At 48.9% G+C, this 20,851-nt stretch overlaps 1 protein-coding gene across 1 annotated transcript in view; it reads right to left on the bottom strand.

Annotated features, from left to right (window-relative positions):
• The window catches only part of agps (alkylglycerone phosphate synthase), a 43,529-nt gene that overhangs the window by 20,719 nt on the left and 1,959 nt on the right, over nt 1-20,851 (bottom strand). The window contains exons 2-10 of the mRNA XM_014173313.3: nt 13,732-13,821; nt 11,055-11,145; nt 10,836-10,956; nt 10,517-10,594; nt 9,383-9,454; nt 9,103-9,182; nt 7,767-7,847; nt 6,671-6,796; nt 6,211-6,319 (exon numbers count right to left, since the gene is read on the bottom strand). Of these exons, the coding sequence (XP_014028788.1) occupies nt 6,211-6,319; nt 6,671-6,796; nt 7,767-7,847; nt 9,103-9,182; nt 9,383-9,454; nt 10,517-10,594; nt 10,836-10,956; nt 11,055-11,145; nt 13,732-13,821 (848 nt within the window). The remainder of the gene's footprint in view (nt 1-6,210; nt 6,320-6,670; nt 6,797-7,766; nt 7,848-9,102; nt 9,183-9,382; nt 9,455-10,516; nt 10,595-10,835; nt 10,957-11,054; nt 11,146-13,731; nt 13,822-20,851) is intronic.

The following is a 20,851-nucleotide window of genomic DNA, read 5'->3' as shown; positions in this document are numbered from 1 at the left end:
GCCAGCCAGCCAGAGAGCGAGCGAGCCAGCCAGCCAGAGAGCGAGCGAGCCAGCCAGCCAGAGAGCGAGCGAGCGAGCCAGCCAGAGAGCGAGCGAGCCAGCCAGCCAGAGAGCGAGCGAGCGAGCCAGCCAGCCAGAGAGCGAGCGAGCGAGCCAGCCAGCCAGAGAGCGAGCGAGCGAGCCAGCCAGCCAGAGAGCGAGCGAGCCAGCCAGCCAGAGAGCGAGCCAGACAGAGAGCGAGCGAGCCAGCCAGCCAGAGAGCGAGCGAGCCAGCCAGCCAGAGAGCGAGCGAGCCAGCCAGCCAGAGAGCGAGCGAGCCAGCCAGCCAGAGAGCGAGCGAGCCAGCCAGCCAGAGAGCCAGACAGAGAGCGAGCGAGCCAGCCAGCCAGCCAGACAGAGAGCGAGCGAGCCAGCCAGAGAGCCAGCCAGAGAGCGAGCGAGCCAGCCAGAGAGCGAGCGAGCCAGCCAGAGAGCGAGCGAGCCAGCCAGAGAGCGAGCCAGCCAGCCAGAGAGCGAGCGAGCGCGCCAGACAGAGAGCGAGCGCGCCAGACAGAGAGCGAGCGAGCCAGACAGAGAGCGAGCGAGCCAGACAGAGAGCGAGCGAGCCAGCCAGAGAGCGAGCGAGCCGAGAGAGCGAGCGAGCCAGACAGAGAGCGAGGGAGCGAGCCAGACAGAGAGCGAGCGAGCCAGACAGAGAGCGAGCGAGCCAGACAGACAGAGAGCGAGGGAGCCAGACAGACAGAGAGCGAGGGAGCCAGACAGACAGAGAGCGAGGGAGCCAGACAGACAGAGAGCCAGACAGACAGAGAGCGAGGGAGCCAGACAGACAGAGAGCGAGGGAGCCAGACAGACAGAGAGCGAGCGAGCCAGACAGAGAGCGAGCGAGCCAGACAGAGAGCGAGCGAGCCAGACAGAGAGCGAGCGAGCGAGCCAGACAGACAGACAGACAGAGAGCGAGCCAGACAGAGAGCGAGCGAGCGAGCCAGACAGAGAGCGAGCCAGAGAGCGAGGGAGCCAGACAGACAGAGAGCGAGCGAGAGAGCGAGCGAGCCAGACAGACAGACAGACAGACAGAGAGCGAGCCAGACAGACAGACAGACAGAGAGCGAGCGAGCGAGACAGACAGCGAGCCAGACAGACAGAGAGCGAGCGAGCGAGCCAGACAGACAGAGAGCGAGCGAGCGAGCCAGACAGACAGAGAGCGAGGGAGCCAGACAGAGAGCGAGCGAGCGAGCGAGCCAGACAGACAGACAGAGAGCGAGCGAGCCAGACAGAGAGCGAGCGAGCCAGACAGAGAGCGAGCGAGCCAGACAGAGAGCGAGCCAGAGAGCGAGGGAGCCAGACAGACAGAGAGCGAGCGAGCCAGACAGACAGACAGAGAGCGAGCGAGAGAGCCAGACAGAGAGCGAGCGAGAGAGCCAGACAGAGAGCGAGCCAGACAGACAGACAGAGAGCGAGCGAGCGAGCGAGCCAGACAGACAGACAGAGAGCGAGCGAGCCAGACAGACAGCGAGCCAGACAGACAGAGAGCGAGCGAGCGAGCCAGACAGACAGAGAGCGAGCGAGCCAGACAGACAGAGAGCCAGACAGAGAGCGAGCGAGCGAGCCAGACAGACAGAGAGCGAGCGAGCCAGACAGACAGAGAGCGAGCGAGCCAGACAGACAGCGAGCGAGCGAGCGAGCGAGCCAGACAGAGAGAGAGCGAGCGAGCCAGACAGAGAGAGCGAGCGAGCCAGACAGAGAGAGCGAGCGAGCCAGACAGAGAGAGAGAGCGAGCGAGCCAGACAGAGAGAGAGAGCGAGCGAGCCAGACAGAGAGAGAGAGAGAGAGAGCCAGACAGAGAGAGAGAGAGCGAGCGAGCCAGACAGAGAGAGAGCGAGCGAGCGAGCCAGACAGAGAGAGAGCGAGCGAGCCAGACAGAGAGAGAGCGAGCGAGCGAGCGAGCCAGACAGAGAGAGAGCGAGCGAGCGAGCCAGACAGAGAGAGAGCGAGCGAGCGAGCCAGACAGAGAGAGAGCGAGCGAGCGAGCCAGACAGAGAGAGAGCGAGCGAGCGAGCCAGACAGAGAGAGAGCGAGCCAGACAGAGAGAGAGCGAGCGAGCCAGACAGAGAGAGAGCGAGCGAGCCAGACAGAGAGAGAGAGAGAGCGAGCGAGCGAGCCAGACAGAGAGAGAGAGAGAGAGAGCGAGCGAGCGAGCCAGACAGAGAGAGAGAGAGAGCGAGCGAGCGAGCCAGACAGAGAGAGAGCGAGCGAGCCAGACAGAGAGAGAGCGAGCGAGCCAGACAGACAGAGAGCGAGCGAGAGAGCCAGACAGAGAGCGAGCGAGAGAGCCAGACAGAGAGCGAGCCAGACAGACAGACAGAGAGCGAGCGAGCGAGCCAGACAGACAGACAGAGAGCGAGCGAGCCAGACAGACAGCGAGCCAGACAGACAGAGAGCGAGCGAGCGAGCCAGACAGACAGAGAGCGAGCGAGCCAGACAGACAGAGAGCGAGCGAGCCAGACAGAGAGCGAGCGAGCCAGACAGACAGAGAGCGAGCGAGCCAGACAGACAGCGAGCGAGCGAGCCAGACAGAGAGAGAGCGAGCGAGCCAGACAGAGAGAGCGAGCGAGCCAGACAGAGAGAGCGAGCCAGACAGAGAGAGAGAGCGAGCGAGCGAGCCAGACAGAGAGAGAGAGAGAGAGAGAGAGCCAGACAGAGAGCGAGCGAGCGAGCCAGACAGAGAGAGAGCGAGCCAGAAAGAGAGAGAGCGAGCGAGCCAGACAGAGAGAGAGCGAGCGAGCGAGCCAGACAGAGAGAGAGCGAGCGAGCGAGCCAGACAGAGAGAGAGCGAGCGAGCGAGCCAGACAGAGAGAGAGCGAGCGAGCGAGCCAGACAGAGAGAGAGCGAGCGAGCGAGCCAGACAGAGAGAGAGCGAGCGAGCGAGCCAGACAGAGAGAGAGCGAGCGAGCCAGACAGAGAGAGAGCGAGCGAGCCAGACAGACAGAGAGAGAGAGAGAGCGAGCGAGCGAGCCAGACAGAGAGAGAGAGAGAGCGAGCGAGCGAGCCAGACAGAGAGAGAGAGAGAGAGCGAGCGAGCGAGCCAGACAGAGAGAGAGCGAGCGAGCCAGACAGAGAGAGAGCAAGCGAGCCAGACAGAGAGAGAGCGAGCGAGCCAGACAGAGAGAGAGCGAGCGAGCCAGACAGAGAGAGAGCGAGCGAGCCAGACAGAGAGAGAGCGAGCGAGCCAGACAGACAGAGAGAGAGCGAGCGAGCCAGACAGAGAGAGAGCGAGCCAGACAGAGAGAGCGAGCGAGCGAGCCAGACAGAGAGAGAGCGAGCAAGCGAGCCAGACAGAGAGAGAGAGCGAGCAAGCGAGCCAGACAGAGAGCGAGCCAGACAGAGAGCAAGCCAGACAGACAGAGAGCGAGCGAGCCAGACAGAGAGAGCGAGCAAGCGAGCCAGACAGAGAGAGCGAGCAAGCGAGCCAGACAGAGAGCGAGCCAGACAGAGAGAGCGCGAGAGCGACAGAGAGAGAGAGAGAGACAGAGAGAGCGAGCCCCAGAGAGACAGAGCGAGCGACAGACAGACAGAGAGAGCGACAGACAGAGAGAGAGCGAGCCCCAGAGAGAGCGAGCGAGCGAGCCCCAGAGAGAGCGAGCGAGCGAGCCCCAGAGAGAGCGAGCGAGCGAGCGAGCCCCAGAGAGAGCGAGCGAGCGAGCGAGCCCCAGAGAGAGCGAGCGAGCGAGCCCCAGAGAGAGCGAGCGAGCGAGCCCCAGAGAGAGCGAGCGAGCGAGCCCCAGAGAGAGCGAGCGAGCGAGCCCCAGAGAGAGCGAGCGAGCGAGCCCCAGAGAGAGCGAGCGAGCGAGCCCCAGAGAGAGCGAGCGAGCGAGCCCCAGAGAGAGAGCGAGCGAGCGAGCCCCAGAGAGAGAGCGAGCGAGCGAGCCCCAGAGAGAGAGCGAGCGAGCGAGCCCCAGAGAGAGAGAGCGAGCGAGCCCCAGAGAGAGAGAGCGAGCGAGCCCCAGAGAGAGAGAGCGAGCGAGCCCCAGAGAGAGAGAGCGAGCGAGCCCCAGAGAGAGAGAGCGAGCGAGCCCCAGAGAGAGAGAGCGAGCGAGCCCCAGAGAGAGAGAGCGAGCGAGCCCCAGAGAGAGAGAGCGAGCGTGCGAGACAGAGAGAGAGAGCGCGAGACAGAGAGAGAGAGCGCGAGACAGAGAGAGAGAGCGCGAGACAGAGAGAGAGTGCGCGAGACAGAGAGAGAGCGCGCGAGACAGAGAGAGAGAGAGCGCGCGAGACAGAGAGAGAGAGAGCGCGCGAGACAGAGAGAGAGAGAGCGCGCGAGACAGAGAGAGAGAGAGCGCGCGAGACAGAGAGAGAGAGAGCGCGCGAGACAGAGAGAGAGAGAGCGCGCGAGACAGAGAGAGAGAGAGCGCGCGAGACAGAGAGAGAGAGAGCGCGCGAGACAGAGAGAGAGAGAGCGCGCGAGACAGAGAGAGAGAGAGCGCGCGAGACAGAGAGAGAGAGAGCGCGCGAGACAGAGAGAGAGAGCGCGCGAGACAGAGAGAGAGAGCGCGCGAGACAGAGAGAGAGAGCGCGCGAGACAGAGAGAGAGAGCGCGCGAGACAGAGAGAGAGCGCGCGAGACAGAGAGAGAGCGCGCGAGACAGAGGAGGCAGGGTTGGACCAGCAGAACGCGCTCAGCAAGGTCAACTAACACACTGAGTGCAGAGGGGGAGACTGTATCGCATGCGAGTGGGACAGCAGGAGCCATTTTACGGCAATCCTCTCTGTAAACATGCCCTCTCTAACCTTGCTATAACCAGGGTTGTTTAGAGGAGATGTCCCTTCCAACAGAGGAGTCAGCAACATGCAGTATCCAGTTCCTATGTTCTGTTATCCCACAGTGAGGGGAAAAAAGCACTTCCTGTCAAAAGCGGCAGTGAACAAGCCTGACGTGGGAGATGCCATGCAGCTGAAACCTGAGGCCACTCGTTAGGAGTCAAAGGAGGCAGTTTCACATCACATTAATTCCACACAACATGAGATTAGTGATGGTCTGCTTCACACACCTGCATAACGTTGGCAATGGCTTAGAAACAGAAAGCTGATTATTATTGATTATTCCAATCAATCCCTTTTTACGCTGCTTAGAGAAGGACAGAGGGAAATACTTTGGTATTCAGGCCACTTCAAGGTCAGGGAGATTAGCGAGAGGCAAGATACTGTGTGTTGAATGAGAAGAGGAAGAGGGTTCTTAGTCATTTTTAATGAAATGGACGCCTGGCCACTTAACATGCAGAGCAGTGTTTGGATTCCAGTGCTAGGGGCTCTGTTGTGTGACCAGGTGTCAGCGTGTGGGATGCGTGTGTAAGGGGAGATATTGTAATGAGACCAAGCAGAGGTATGACCTCTCTCCCTCTCTCTCCCTCTCAGCTCCAGCAGCAGAGCCGGCCGCCCAGCCAGGAGCCCACACGGTGTCTGAGACTGGGGACAAGGTGGTCCTGTCTCCTCTCCTACCTAACAGGGGCTGGCTTCACAGTAGGCAGCAGGATCAACAACAAAAAAAAAAGGACCCAAAACTCAAGCCTAATACCATTTAGACGAGGCACATCTGAGCCAACCCATTCTCCCCTTTCAACAATCCCGATAGTCTTTATTTCAAACTCTGCGTCCCTGAATAGAAGGTAATTTAAAAAGAGATGATTGGACTAAATGAAATACATGTTGTTAGGCTTTCATTCGCAGATGTGCGTTAAGTATCCACAAAAACCCATTCTAATGAGTACAAATGGAGATGTCTGCCCAGCCCCAGTGTGTAGTCAGTGAGCAGCTTGCAGTGCTTTGTTGGGCGTGTGTACCCACAGCTGTTGAACACTGCAGTGCCAGGAGTCCCTGCACCTCCTCTTTATGTGTGAGTGTGTGTGGGGGGGGGGGGGGGGGGGCTGGCATATGGCACTATTCTCACTGGGCTCTCTCACAAGGACAGGGGGGCAGAAGGGGTGGGGGCAGGCATGAAGCACAGAGGCCCCGAAACCAATAGCCCTCTCTCATGGCTAGATCTCTTCTCCCGCTGTGGTTCAGGTTAACCTGAGCCGCTATGTGAGAAGTACCGCGTTACTACTACACCCCCATCACATTATACACACACACACACACACACACACACACACACACACACACGGTGAACTTTTACCATGTTGCAGTCATGCGCCATGAGAGGAGAGGCGAGTCTTACCTTCTGAGCCCAGGATGAAGTGGTGGATGTCTGGCCCAGTGGACATGCGTGGCCCCTGGCAGCTCTTCTCTATCACCCCTCGAGGGGTCACCACCTTTATGTGGATCACCTGCACACAGGACAAACAAGATGGCAGCTCAAGTCACTACGTTTGACTTTAATAGCCGCAGAGAGGAGTGGAATATCCAGGTTAAAATGTTAAAAAACAAGAGCTACCTGGGCTGCTGAGGTCATATTCAAGGCTACATTCTGTCAACCATTGACAGACCTTAACCAAAGCAAGCAGGCTTCTTCCCAGGAAAAACAAATAGAATGGTTCCTATACAGATGGTTTTTGATGGCCCGCACCAGCAACTTCCCGTGCAAGTCGCTAATTAGTGCCTCTCGCTTTAAAACCTGCTGCCTGTTCAGTCTCCTAGTAAGATCAGAGCTCGTTAGAGAGAAGAGGGCGGGCACGTACCAGGTCCTCGATGTTGCCGTATACGTTCTTCTTCATGCCCGATGCCCTCGTGGCCACCCAGCCTCCTAGAGAACTGAACTCCATGGAGTCGGGCTCATGCCCCGTACAGTAGCCGCTCTCGTTGAGCTGCGGAGGAAACACAACAGAGAGGTACACTCATCCGGATTCATAGGAGCACATACCGTAGCTGGTTAAACAAACTCAAACCACAAGGATTTGGTTATGAAACCAAAACAGCATGAAACAAACAAAACTCCTCTTCCGTTGTTGGATTCAAATCGTGGGATCGTTATGGGGCTTTTTGTGTTCAAATTCTTGGCTTGGCGACATACATTTTTACAACGGTCTAAAATAAACCGACCAAAATAAAGTGGAGGAGCAGAAAAATAAAGAAAAGTAGTAAAAAGATAGTTTTGGATGGTGGGCTGGGGCCCCTGGTCTGACAAGGCTCTATGCTGACCTTTTTTTTAAAAGGAGCACGTGTGCTCACACAAAGCCATTTAGGAGCACAATGAAAGATATTTGAGGTAATAAAGCTGTAGAGCCCTGTCTGAGTGCTGGGCCCCTGCGGCAGGCAGGCATGCCCCTGGTCTGCTCTAATGGCTCCTCTCTTCCGGGTGACGTGAGGAGAGTCAGGCCCTGTGTGTTTTATGGCACTGCTCTCCCCGACAGGCAGCTTTCAATACTGAGCCATCTGCTCAGTCAAAATGGCCTCTCTCTATATGCAAAAGTGGCGCCTGTTTGAGATGCAGCACACGCATTCCTCCACATCAAACACTGGCTCCTTCTCCAATTTTTTTTCTTCTGAATTAGCTTCATGGTGCCATCTGCTCATCGCCCGAGCCTCTACCCTTCACTGCTCCGCTGTGGAACATAGTTACCCCTTCTTCTCCCATTCCGACCTGCCTAGCATGGTCTCTCTGTACTCCCAGTAAACAACTAACCCAGGGTGAAGAGGCATGGCTTCCTACAGGTGAAAGGACGGGAGTTTATTTTGTGGCCATCTTACCATCTTAGTGACATGAGCCTTTCATGGGAAATGATTGGGTATGAAATGGTTTAGAAACTTGAGCTCTGACAAAGGCAAAACACTTACTAATCTCTCCAAATCCTGACCGATGATGCCAGCTTCAACGTGGGCGACTAAATTCTTCTCGTCGATCCACAAAATGCGGTTCTGCAGATGCAAAGACAAAAACTCAGGAGGTCAGAAAATGTCACTGCTTATACCACTAGAACAACCAAAATAAGCTCTTGGTTCAATGCCTTATGAGTTGAGCCCAAAGGAAAAGCAGGCTCTGTATCTGATACATCTGATACAGGTTAGAGAGAGGATTTTAATTCAAATGCAGTTGCATTGACAGCAAATACTCATGGCTGTCCTCACTGTACTCCCAAGTCTGCCTTCACCCATTGAATCATTGCCTTAAAATACATTCCACTTGTCGATGTCTTACTTCTAAAGCCCAAACAGGTCGGCGTGCAGCATTTTGTAACGACTGTGAGAAGAAGACAGATTCTGTGGTGACCACAACATCTACCAATGAGAAAGGCAATAACCGCCAACCTCTTGTCGCTTGTTGAAGATGCGGGGGGAGTATTTCAGTAGCAATTCCCAACAGCGAGGTGAAGCACACATGTGGCTGGCATGACCAGAGGACTGGCCCGTGGGGAGTAGACAGCATCAGTCAGACAGATTCCAAAAGGTTAACCTCCTTTTAAAACATTCAATCCAGCAAATCCCCCTCTCGTTTCAGCCTCTCCAGGAACCTCCTTGCCCAGCTTGAGCTCCCCTCCCAGTGCCATCAATCATTCTCCAGTGGTAGTAAAAGTGTCTGCTGCTGTCATACACAGCCTTTCATGTGCCTCCCCTCAGACCCGCAACGCCCCGTGACCCTTGACCCAGCGCACTGGCCACTAGTATTTACGTCACCCCCTCAGTGACTGCTGGACTAGCGCTGTCCAGACTGCCAATATATCACCTGGGCAGAGAGTTGTCCAACAGCGCCATGATACAGTACTGCTATTAAATGCTGTTTCCTACTGGGTATCCTTCACTAACAGTAATTTCTCTGAGAATAGCTTGGCAAATTATTGCTACAGGATTCTCCCAAAGTTGGATAATGAGAGAGTGAGTCTCGGCTGGAAGTCTGAATGAGCTTTGATGTGGATATAGGAACATCCTCTGCTGACTGCTACCTTTCCTGTCTGCACACCTAGTTAGTTCTAGACTCCAACATTCACAGCAGTAGGAGCTTCTAACATCCAAAAGAAAGAAACCCTGGCTTACTGTCCCTACTAAAATAAATAGTCGGTTGATCTTACTATGCAAGACATTATACTGTCATATAAAATGAGTCAAACTGTAAGTTGTGTTGAGACAAAATGCTGAGCTGAGCAGATTGCTGCTGTATGGAGCTCTGATTCCCCACCATCTGTGAAGTATCCAGAGAGACGATGCAGCGAGTCTCCTCCGGGGGGCACTCTAGAGCACTGGTCACACTGGTCCCTCCTGGAGGAGGACAGGAGAGGGGTTAGGGCCCGGAGCAGACCTTTTCCTGTTCAGGTCATATGATTGAAGGCATGGCATAACTGTATCATAATCAATCTGGTCTAAAAATCAGTTATTACATATGGGAAAGATTTTTAAAAAAGCAGATATAATTAGAATGAATTGTACTATTGAGTTCACAAATATTTTAAAATACTCACCGCCGTACGGTATCAGACAAACATTGTGCTTGCATGCCAGCTCCACAATTTTCACCACGTCGTTGTGGCAGTCTGCGGAGGCAAAGAACACCAAAACAATATTTGGATGGACATTTTATCCCATGTCATTATATAACACACAGCCATAAATTAGTGTTAGGGCGATAACAAGAGTACTCATGTGGCAAAGGGACTAAGAAATGCCACATAAACCATCAGCCTCTGGAAAACAATAAACATTCACATAAGCCCTGGGCTATTAGAGCAGAGAGACAGGGTGAGACAGGGATAGGCCAGGGATAGGCAGGGGGGGGCTTCCGGGGAAAGATGTCTCTGATTTGGCTAGGGGCATTCCTGAGATGGAGCCAGAGAGCATGAAGCCCGGGTCTCTGGGGTGGGGTGTGGGGGATCAATGCGGACAAGGTGCTCTGGCCAATCCCACGTCCAATCCCACTGGTCCCCTGGCTGAGCGACTGAGGGTGAGGAGACAGAGCAGAAAAATCCACCTATATGGATCAGCTTCACTGGGCTCAAGCCCTCCCTCGCTGGCCAATGAGAAATGTCTCCGCTCCGACACACTCTGCCGCCCAATTAAACAAAGGGCTTTGGTGTGGGTATAAGAGTTCACAAGACTAACAACGTTCCACTTAAATATACAACCATACTAAAGTAACTACACTGGAATTCATGTTTTACATCACTGAGGCTAGAGGGAGTGCAATTTTGTGTGGATTTGGAGAGTTTAAAATTCAGGGGATGTTCCAATTTGAATGCTGCTACAGGAGCTTTGTGATTTGCTGGCCATTTGGGAGCTGGGCTAATCAAGTTGCAGCCATAAGTCAACACTCATTTACATTATAAAATAGTGCCGGCCATACCTGCAGTGAACCAATCTCAGTGACGTAATTCATGCGGGTACTGTGCTGGGCCCAGCCGTGGTGTATTGGATATCAAACTCCCTCCCCCTGACGCTTCTTAAGCCTCCGCTCATACATATTAATATCCCTACGCCTCTGCAGAGATTAACCCTTTAAATCATCTAAGCCAGGATGGAAAGAAGCAATGCAATGTGGGAGGGAAAGAAGAAGAACGAAAACAAGGAGCGTTGACAATAGTAGTGTCGCAAAAACTCACTTGGCCACACCACCATGTCCGGAACACGCTCAAATTTCTTCCCTTCTCTGAGAGCAAAGATTTCATGTAAGCAATGACCTGTTAACATAAGAGAGAAAAAAAACATGTTATATACTTAGTATACTACGGAAAAAAGCAATTATGGTTGTAGGATCAGTATAATTACTGTGATATTGACAGCTTCGTCTGAGTCAGGCTGCTTTTGTCCTACATAAAAACCAAATGTGACGTTATGATCACAACATTCAGTGTCTGTGTGAGACCCCTCCACACTACTCCCGTCGCCCTGGAGGACCACAGCCTTCCCAGCATGCCTCACCGTGGGCACGGAACACCCTGTCCTCAGCCTCATGGGAGAAGGGGATGCCCGTGGTCTTCAGGTCCTCAACGAACGCCTCGTTCAGACTGGCCGGTGGTACAGCGCTGGCATTCAGAGTGGGCTGGGACAAAGACATGGGAGGAGGAGCCATTAACGGACTGCTGCGGTCATTGGAATTTAAACCAACAGGTGACGAGGGTTGAAAACAACGACACTTACTGTCGCGGGGCTTTTATGGTTCACACTGGCGCCAAAGGTGTTTTCAAACCAGTCCTGCAAACTGGGCAGGACCATCCCGCTTAGCCTATACCTGCAATGAACAGAAACACACAGGCTTAGGAGAAAGGAAGTTACCTCGCAATTGACCTCTGACCCAATCTGTAAACATAACCCCTCAGACCTAGGCGTCATGCTGGGAACTGGTGAAATATACACAGAAAACCCTGTCCGACCGTCATTGATGTGACGTCAGTGTGTGGTGGTTGGAGCCGAATGAAGTTATTAGGCGAGACCAATGACAGCGCTGTCCGTGCCGTCCCTGTCACGCCAGCCGCTGCATAATTGAACCGCTGGCACAGCAGAGGCCAGCACGTCAGGGGACTGTAGTCTGCCTTTGTCCAGCAGACCGTGAAAACACACTCCTTAATGAAAAAGCCTCTGTCACCGAGGAGAATTCTCTCTGGAGGAGGAGAGGAGAAATCTCTCTTTTGACTTTCATTTCTTCCACCCTGCCACGCATATGTAGCACCCAGAAATAATTCAAAAGAGAATGCACGGAATGGAAAGAGGTAGTTGACAATTTAGAACCTAGAATAACAGGGGAACCATTTCCTGCACAGCATCCTGTATAATTCCCCCCCCTACACAAACACAGCTTCACATACAGTACAGCACGCAGTCCACAAGATCCCTTTGATTTGAGAGTCTGACAGGCAAGGCTTTGTTCTTAAAACTATACATCACAAGTACAAAACAATATGGCCCATCTCTGCCTCTATAATGCGATAGATAAAAGATGTTAAAAAAAATGCCAAAGAAAAGAGCGATCCATTCTGCTGTCGGTGTGTACTGAACACATCCTCAGTCGCAGGAGACAGAGTGGCGATCAAAGGCTTCTCTACATCCACTGAGATTCAAAGTAATCATTTCCGACAGCACTCAGCATATTTCTTCAAATGTTATATTGCACACATTCAACCACGAGAACTGTTGGCATACACAGAACAAAAAAAATCCCAGTTAGCCTATAGCCTACGGTCGATGGGAAGAAGTATAAACATTCCATGCAAGGTAATGATCTGAGTTTCCAATGGGGAATTTCAAACCACCGATAATCACACTAATTCACCTCTTATGTCTGGGACTGAATTGAGGGAAGATCTGCAGGATACAGATACCATCCACAAGATGGCACTAGCACCCCACTCTAAATTAGGATCGAGAGGGGGTTTCCACTAGATAGCACAGCCACAAAATCAAACTTGTCTATATCGTAAAAATTCATGACCACACAAATGTACTTTTGGGTCTTAATTTAAGGTTAGGCATAAGGTTAGCAGTGTGGTTAATGTTAGGGTTAAAAATCATTTTCAGAAGAGAAATTGTAGAAATAGGCAGGGTTTATGAATTTGTGGCAACTAGTGACGACCCAAGAGGGGGAGGTTTTACAGTTGAAGTCGGAAGTTTACATACAGCCTAGGCAAATACATTTAAACTCAGTTTTTCACAATTTCTGATATTTAATCCTAGTAAAAATTCCTTGTCTTAGGCCAGTTAGGATCACCACTTTATTTATTTACTTCACGGTTGCGATGGTGTTCTTCAGCTTGCAAGCATCCCCCTTTTTCCTCTAAACATAACGATGGTCCTTATGGCCAAACAGTTCTATTTTTGTTTCATCAGACCAGAGGACATTTCTCCAAAAAGTACGATCTTTGTCCCCATGTGCAGTTGCAAACCGTAGTCTGGCTTTTTTATGGCAGTTTTGGAGCAGTGGCTTCTTCCTTGCTGAGCGGCCTTTCAGGTTTTGCCGATATTGGACTTGTTTTACTGTGGATATAGATACTTTTGTACCTGTTTCCTCCAGCATTTTCACAAGGTCCTTTGCTGTTGTTCTGGGATTGATTTGCACTTTTCGCACCAAAGTACGTTCATCTCTAGGAGACAGAACGTGTCTCCTTCCTGAGCAGTATGACGGCTGCGTGGTCCCATGGTGTTTATACTTGCGTACTATTGTTGGCACTAGATCCCAAGGATGAACCAGACTTGTGGAGGTCTACAATCTTTTTTTCTGAGGTCTTGGCTGATTTTGTTTGATTTTCCCATGATGTCAAGCAAAGAGATACTGAGATTGAAGGTAGGCCTTGAAATACATCCACAGGTACACCTCCAATTGACTCAAATGATGTCAATTAGCCTATCTGAAGCTTCTAAAGCCATGACATAATTTTCTGGAATTTTCCAAGCTGTTTAAAGGCACAGTCAACTTAGTGTATGTAAACTTCTGACCCACTGGAATTGTGATACAGTGAAATAATCTGTCTGTAAACAATTGTTGGAAAATTACTTGTGTCATGCACACAGTAGATGTCCTAACTGACTTGCCAAAACTATAGTTTGTTAACAAGAAATTTGTGGAGTGGTAGAAAAACAAGTTTTAATGACTCCATCCTAAATGTATGTAAACTTCTGACTTTAACTGTAGGTGGTATGTAGTGGAGTGGAGAGTGCAATCCAGATTGAGAATGTGTACAATCCAGATTGAGAATGTGTACAATCCAGATTGAGAATTCTATCACTGAATAATGGATACATTCGTATTTACAGATCATAATACATAATGTTCTTCATGAGAATAAAAGAAATTGGTTGAAAATGTTGGGACCGTATACTGTACCTTTTGCCTGTGAATTCTGCGTGCCCCTTCTTATTGAAGAGGAATTTGGAGTCACTGTACCCCCAGCCATTCCACTTCATAATCTCCTGCCTTGGGAAACAAACAGTTGAAGTAAGTTTCATTGTTATAGTAGCAGCAGCTAATACTGTACTAATGCTGTCTGAGGTCAAAGGAGGACACAGAACAAACATCTCAAGGCAGAAAGACAATACAAGGAAGCGCTTTTAGAAGGCCATGGCCTTGCACCTCATGAAAACGTCAGAAAGTCCATACGCGACATCCTGTTGCAAACAGTAGTAGTTGAAAAAGTGGTTTATTTGCCACTTATCAAACTGTTGCAATGGGGAAATGTTGTAGTTCTCTCATTTTGCTATCAGTTATTCAATGGGCTTTCCACATGCCTATCAGAAAGCATATTTGCAGTACGGGAGGCTGCAGTCACACCTAGGCGTAACCCCTGACAGATGACCTTCCCATGTGTACTGCACACAGCCAACCACAGGCAGTGTTTCCCCCTAGGATTTGTTTTATCAGCAGCGGTGGCAGAGTTAGCGGTGGGTGGGTGACAGCCATAATTTAGCAGCGGTGGTGCGCCACTACTAAATGCATATAGGGGTAACAGTGAAAAGCCGGTGGCAAAGTACATTTGGGGAAGAAAACCTATTCATCTCTATCACTATGATCAACAGAAACCAGACAGGGTGTGGCTTAGATCTCAGGTCGTTAAGTACTACTCCATGGAGAAGCATATCATAGAAGGGCATTACCAAAAAAAGGCGTGTCCAACAACCGGATATTCTCCTAAAATGATTTTCTAAGGAAAAGAACATTGTCGGCATAGGCCTAATGATAATCATGGAAGAGGACACAAGAAACAGGGTTGAGCACTGAACTCAAACATCAGGCAGAATTGTATCTCAATATCTACAACATAATTGAGCTCTGACAGTTCAGTAATGTGCTTCTTCATCTGTGTTAAATCACTATGCTCATCCTAAGGGAATGCTTTTCAGAAATCACTAAGTTATAATACGACATGATTCAAGATTTCCTCCAGCAGACAGATGAAATAGGCCCACTACTCCTAGAAGGGACCCATGAATCACGTTGGTACACGTGATGGGATGCTAACGTAGTGGAGTAAAACCATGATGAATGCCTGCCAAAACAGCCAGGCGGTGTAAATTATGAGGAGCCTGAGAAATGAGACAGACATACTCTCCATGCCAGCCTGTGTGATCTCCTGTCATCACACTGGACGATGACACAACTCCACGCATCAACAAGCAGCCGAATACGGCTGTCCAGAGGTTAATGAATTTATTGTGCAATTAAATGGAAGCAACAGTGGTCTGGTCTCTGTCCCTTAGCTAACATTAATCCTAAGAGAGCTGGGGGAATCTTTTGAAAGTACTGTAATAAATATTACACACAGCATAAGAAAATGCTGATCACCGAAAATATTAGGCTAGTTCAACACCTTATTAAATTGGTAGCTTCATTTTGTGTCTGCACTCAAGTTATTGCAACAGAAAGAGACAAAAATGTCTGACTGTTATTTAAAAGGACTGGTCTTAAAATGCCTTTTGAAACAATGTGCCCAAAGGTATATGTTGTAAGTCAACTCCAGAATGACATTCCAGCAGTACAAAAACCAGTAGCCCCGCTTTGAAGTGTCCAACATTCCTACACTCCAGTGAAAAGCACAAGAAAGAGAAATGACACCCACCATCTCAGATTGCATTCCTGCAACATTGTTTTGTTGAAAAACTATTTGAACTCTAAGGAACTACGCTAATTGATTGCACCCAAATTGGCAATTTCAATTTATAGGATTCATATAAAATTCTATAAATATAGTAACCAATATCCAGTTTGGACCAAACCTCTTAACAAGGATTAAGATGTGAAGTCAAACGACACCCACGGACCACACAAACCAAGCACACCCCAACGGCCAGTATACAGTATCAGTTCTCTATGTCTGACAAGTACTATGAAGCTGCAGCTAGGAGTATTGTTTCTTCACACCATGTAATGGATTCTCAGTGAATTTGGTGATGGTTATTTTGCCCTGTTCTGAATTTGTTCTTTATTTAAGTTGTTTGGTTGATATTACTAGGTTATGACCACAAGGTGGTGCTGTTTCTGCTATTTGTTGAAAATTCTCAGTCTCGTTAATTTAATAAATATTTTAATAGTTTTTTTTTTTTAATACAAAAATAAAGTAACAATAAAATAACAATAATGAGGCAATATACAGGCTTGGGGGTAGAAGCTGATAATGAGCTTTTTGGACCTAGACTTGGCACTCTGGTACCGCTTGCCGTGCAGTAGCAGAGAGAACAGTGACTTGGGGGACTGGAGTCTAACCATTTTTTGGGCCTTCCTTTGACACCGCCTAGTATATAGGTCCTGAATGGCAGGAAGCTTGACCCCAGTGATGTACTGGGCTGTACGCACTACCCTCTGTAGTGCCTTAAGGTCAGATGCCGAGCAGTTGCCATACCAGACGGTGATGCAACCGGGCAGGATGCTCTCGATGGTGCAGCTGTAGAACTTTTTAAAGATCTGGGGACCCATGCCAAATCTTTTCAGTCTCCTGAGGGGGAAAAGGCGTTGTCGTGGCCCTCTTCAGGACTTTCTTGGTGTGTTTGGACCATGAGTTTGTTGGTGATGTGGACACCAATGAACTTGAAACTCTCGACCAGCTCCACTACAGTCCCGTTGATGTGAATGGGAGCGTGTTCGGCCCTCCTTTTCCTGTCATCCATGATCATCTTTGTCTTGCTCATGTTGAGGGAGAGGTTGTTATCCTGGCAGCACACTGCCAGGTCTCTGACCTCCTCCCTATAGGCTGTCTCATTGTTGTCCGTGATTAGGCCTACCACTGTTGTGTCATCAGCAAACTTAATGATGGTGTTGGAGCCGTGCTTGGCCACGCAGTCGTGAGGTGAACAGGGTGTACAGGAGGGGACTAAGCACACACCCCTGAGGGGCCCCTGTGTTGAGGATCAGTGTGGCAGATGGGGTAAGGGTACGCAACAATACCTGGTGGCGTCCCATGATCCAGTTACAGAGGGAGGTGTTTAGTTCCAGGGTCCTTAGTTTAGTGATGAGCTTTGTGGGCACTATGGTGTTGAATGCTGAGCTGTAGTGAATGAACAGCATTCTCACATAGGTGTTCCTTTTGTCCAGGTGGCAAAGGGCAGTGTGGAGTGCAATTGAGATTGTGCCATCTGTGGATCTGTTGGGGTGGTATGTGAATTGGAGTGGGTCTAGGGTTTCCGGGATGATAGTGTTGTGAGCCATGAGCAGACTTTCAAAGCACTTCATGGCTACTGACGTGAGTGCTATGGGGCGGTAGTCATTTAGGCAGGTTACCTTTGTTTTCTTGTCACAGGGACTATGGTGGTCTGCTTGAAACATGTAGGTATTACAAATCCGATCAGGGAGAGGTTGAAAATTACACTTGCCAGTTGGTCCGCGCATGCTCTGAGTACACATCCTGGTAATCCGTCTGGCCCCGCGGCTATGTGAATGTTGACCTGTTTAAAGGTCTTGCTCACATCGGCTAAGGAGAGCGTGATCACTGAGCAGCTCACAGCTGGGTTTCTCTTTGTAGTCTGTAATAGTTTGCAAGCCCTGACACATCCGACGAGTGTCAGAGCCGGTGTGGTAGGATTCAATCTCAGTCCTGTATTGACACTTTACCTGTTTGATTGTTCATCTGAGGGCATAGCGTTATTTCTTATAAGCGTCCGGATTAGTGTCCCGCTCCTTAAAAGCGGCAGCTCTAGCCTTTAGCTTGGTGTGGATGTCACCAGTAATCCATGGCTTCTAGTTGGGATATGTACGTACAGTCACTGTGGGGACAATGTCATTGATGCACTTATTGATGAAGCAGGTGACTGAGGTGGTATACTCCTCAATGGCATTTGTATGAATCCCAGAACCTATTCCAGTCTGTGCTAGCAAAACAGTCCTGTAGCATAGCATCTACATCATCTGACCACTTCTGTATTGAGCTAGTCAGTTGTACTTCCTGCTTGTAATCAGGAGGATAGAGTTATCGTCAAGATTTTCCAAATGGAGGGCGAGGGAGAGCTTCGTACACGTCTCTGTGTGTGGAGTAAAGGTAGTCTAGAGTCCCCGCCCCCCCCCCCCCCCCCCGGTTGCACGTGACATTCTGGTAGAAATTAGGAAAAACGGATTTAAGTTTGCCTGCATTAAATTCCCTGGCCACTAGGAGTGCCACTTCTATATGAGCATTTTCTTGTTTACTTATGGCCTTATACAGCTTGTTGAGTGCGGTCTTAGTGCCAGCGTCGGTTTGTAGTGGTAAATAGATGGCTACGAAAAATATAGATGAGATCTCTCTTGGTAGATAATGTGGTCTGCAGCTTATCATGAGCTACTCTACCTCAGGCAAGCAATACCTCGAGAATACCTTAATATTAGACATCACGCACCATCTATTATTGACAAATAGATACACACCCCCACCCCTCGTCTTACCGGATGTAGCTGTTCTGTCGATGCACAGAAAACTCAGCCAACTGTATATAATCCGTGTCGTTGGTAGGATTGTCTCGAACCGAGCTCATCCAGTTTATTCTCCAGTGAATGCACGTTGGCTAATAGAACGGATGGTAGAGGCGGGTTACCCACTTGCCAACAAATTCAAACAACGCACCTTGATCTCCGCCCCCTGTATTTCCTTCTTTTCTTTATGTGAATGACGGGGATTTGGGCCTTATCTGGGAGCAACATTATATCCTTTGAGTCTGACTCATTAAAGAAAAAGTCTTCGTCCAGTTCAAGGTCAGTAACCGCTGTTCTAATAGAAGCTCTTTTCGGTCATAAGAGACAGTAGTATCAACATTATGTACAAACTAAGTAACAAACAATGCGGAAAAAACACAAAATAGAACAATTGGTTAGGAGCCTGTAAAACGGCATACATCCCCTCCCACGCCATTCCTACGATATGGCCGTATACAGCCATATTTATTGCATATTGTCTGAATCCTATAAATTAAAAAAGGGCCATCTAGCTTAAATTTACCAGAGGTCAAATTATATTTCAACATAATAATGTTACAGGAATGCTTATCTTTATATGTTTCTAACTGCAGAAACCATTTCAAAACAATCTGAGATGGTGGGTGTAATTACTTTCTGAAATGACATGGAACGACCCAAGTGCAATTTAAAAAAATGTATGGACATTTATTGAGGTTACATTTGTGTACTGATAATAATGCAACTGGTCCACAATATTATTTCTAATTTGGATAATGGTGGAAGGGGGGCACTCAAACGAGGGAAATAGGCATAGCTTATGTCTTATTTATTGTCATAGTTCAAACAATAGTGTCCATAAACCAGCACTAAAATGACCATCCATTGGGTAAGAGAGAGAAAGATTCCACCAAACCTGAAAATCTGACTCCCGAGGGACAAACTCACCATGCAAAAACAATAGCATAACTGACCTGGCCTACAGTTAGGGTTGATCTGAAAAAAACCTCAGCACTTCTCTGCCTCAAACACTTCCTATAGGATAACTAATTTCAATCAAATATGTTCCAATGACATAATGAAGGGCCATACATAATGCAAAAACAAATAGTTTAAAATTCTTGTGGTAGAAACATAGGAGCATTTCCTCACATTGGAAATCTTCCCCTATTGCACAAATTGTTACATAGGCGGGTTCTTACAAAACAGTCTGTTTGGCTGCGTTTCGACAGGCAACCCAATTTAGATTTTTTTCTTTCGATCAATCAGATCAGCTCTGAAAAAGATCTGATGTGAAAATATCTGACATGATTGGTCAAAAAAATCAAATAGGCTAGTGGGAAAAAGTAGAGGTCGACCGATTAATCGGAATGGCCGATTAATTAGGGCCGATTTCAAGTTTTCATAACAATCGGAAATCGGTATTTTTGGATGCGGATTTGGCCAATTTTTGTATTATTTTTTAGACCTTTATTTAACTAGGCAAGTCAGTTAAGAACACATTCTTATTTTCAATGGCGGCTTAGGAACGGTGGGTTGAAGGGGGCAGAATGACAGATTTTTACCTTGTCAGCTCGGGGATTCAATCTTGCAACCTTACGGTTAACTAGTCCAACGCTCTAACCACCTGCTTTACATTGCACTCCACGAGAAGCCTGCCTGTTACGCGAATGCAGTAAGAAGCCAAGGTAAGTTGCTAGCTAGCATTAAACTTATCTTATAAAAAACAATCAATCAATCATAATCACTAGTTAACTACACATGGTTGATGATATTACTAGTTTATCTAGCCTGTCCTGCGTTGCATATAATCGCTTAGGTACACGTTGCTCCAACCATAAACATCAATGCCTTTCTTAAAATCAATACACAAGTATATATTTTTAAACCTGCATATTTAGTTAATATTGCCTGCTAACATGAATTTCTTTTAACTAGGGAAAATGTGTCACTTCTCTTGCAAACAGAGTCAGGGTATATGCAGCAGTTTGGGCCGCCTGGCTCGTTGCAAACTGTAAAGACTACTTCTTCCTAACAAAGACAGCCGACTTCGCCAAATGGGGGATGATTTAACAAAAGCGCATTTGCGAAAAAAGCACAATCGTTGCACGACTGTACCTAACCATAAACATCAATGCCTTTCTTAAAATCAATACACAGAAGTATAGATTTTTAAACCTGCGTATTTAGCTAAAAGAAATCAAGGTTAGCAGGCAATATTAACCAGGTGAAATTGTGTCATTTTGCGTTCATTGCACGCAGAGTCAGGGTATATGCAACAGTTTGGGCCGCCTGGCTCGTTGCGAACTAATTTGCCAGAATTTTAGGTAATTATGACATAACATTGCACAACTTTCAATGTAACAGGAATATTTAGACTTAGAGATGCCACCCGTTAGATAAAATACGTAACGGTTCCGTATTTCACTGACAGGAAAAACGTTTTGTTTTCGAGATGATAGTTTCCGGATTCGACCATATTAATGACCTAAGGCTCGTATTTCTGTGTGTTATTATGTTATAATTAAGTCTTTGATTTGATAGAGCAGTCTGACTGAGCGATGGTAGGCAGCAGCAACTACAAACTAAAACTTCT

The sequence above is a fragment of the Salmo salar genome, chromosome 25 (genome assembly GCF_965601325.2).
Source record: "Salmo salar chromosome 25, fSalSal1, whole genome shotgun sequence".
In the NCBI taxonomy this organism is placed as follows: domain Eukaryota; kingdom Metazoa; phylum Chordata; class Actinopteri; order Salmoniformes; family Salmonidae; genus Salmo; species Salmo salar.
The sequence above is the reverse complement of the archived record's forward strand: the minus strand, read 5'-3'. Positions and strand labels throughout refer to the sequence as shown.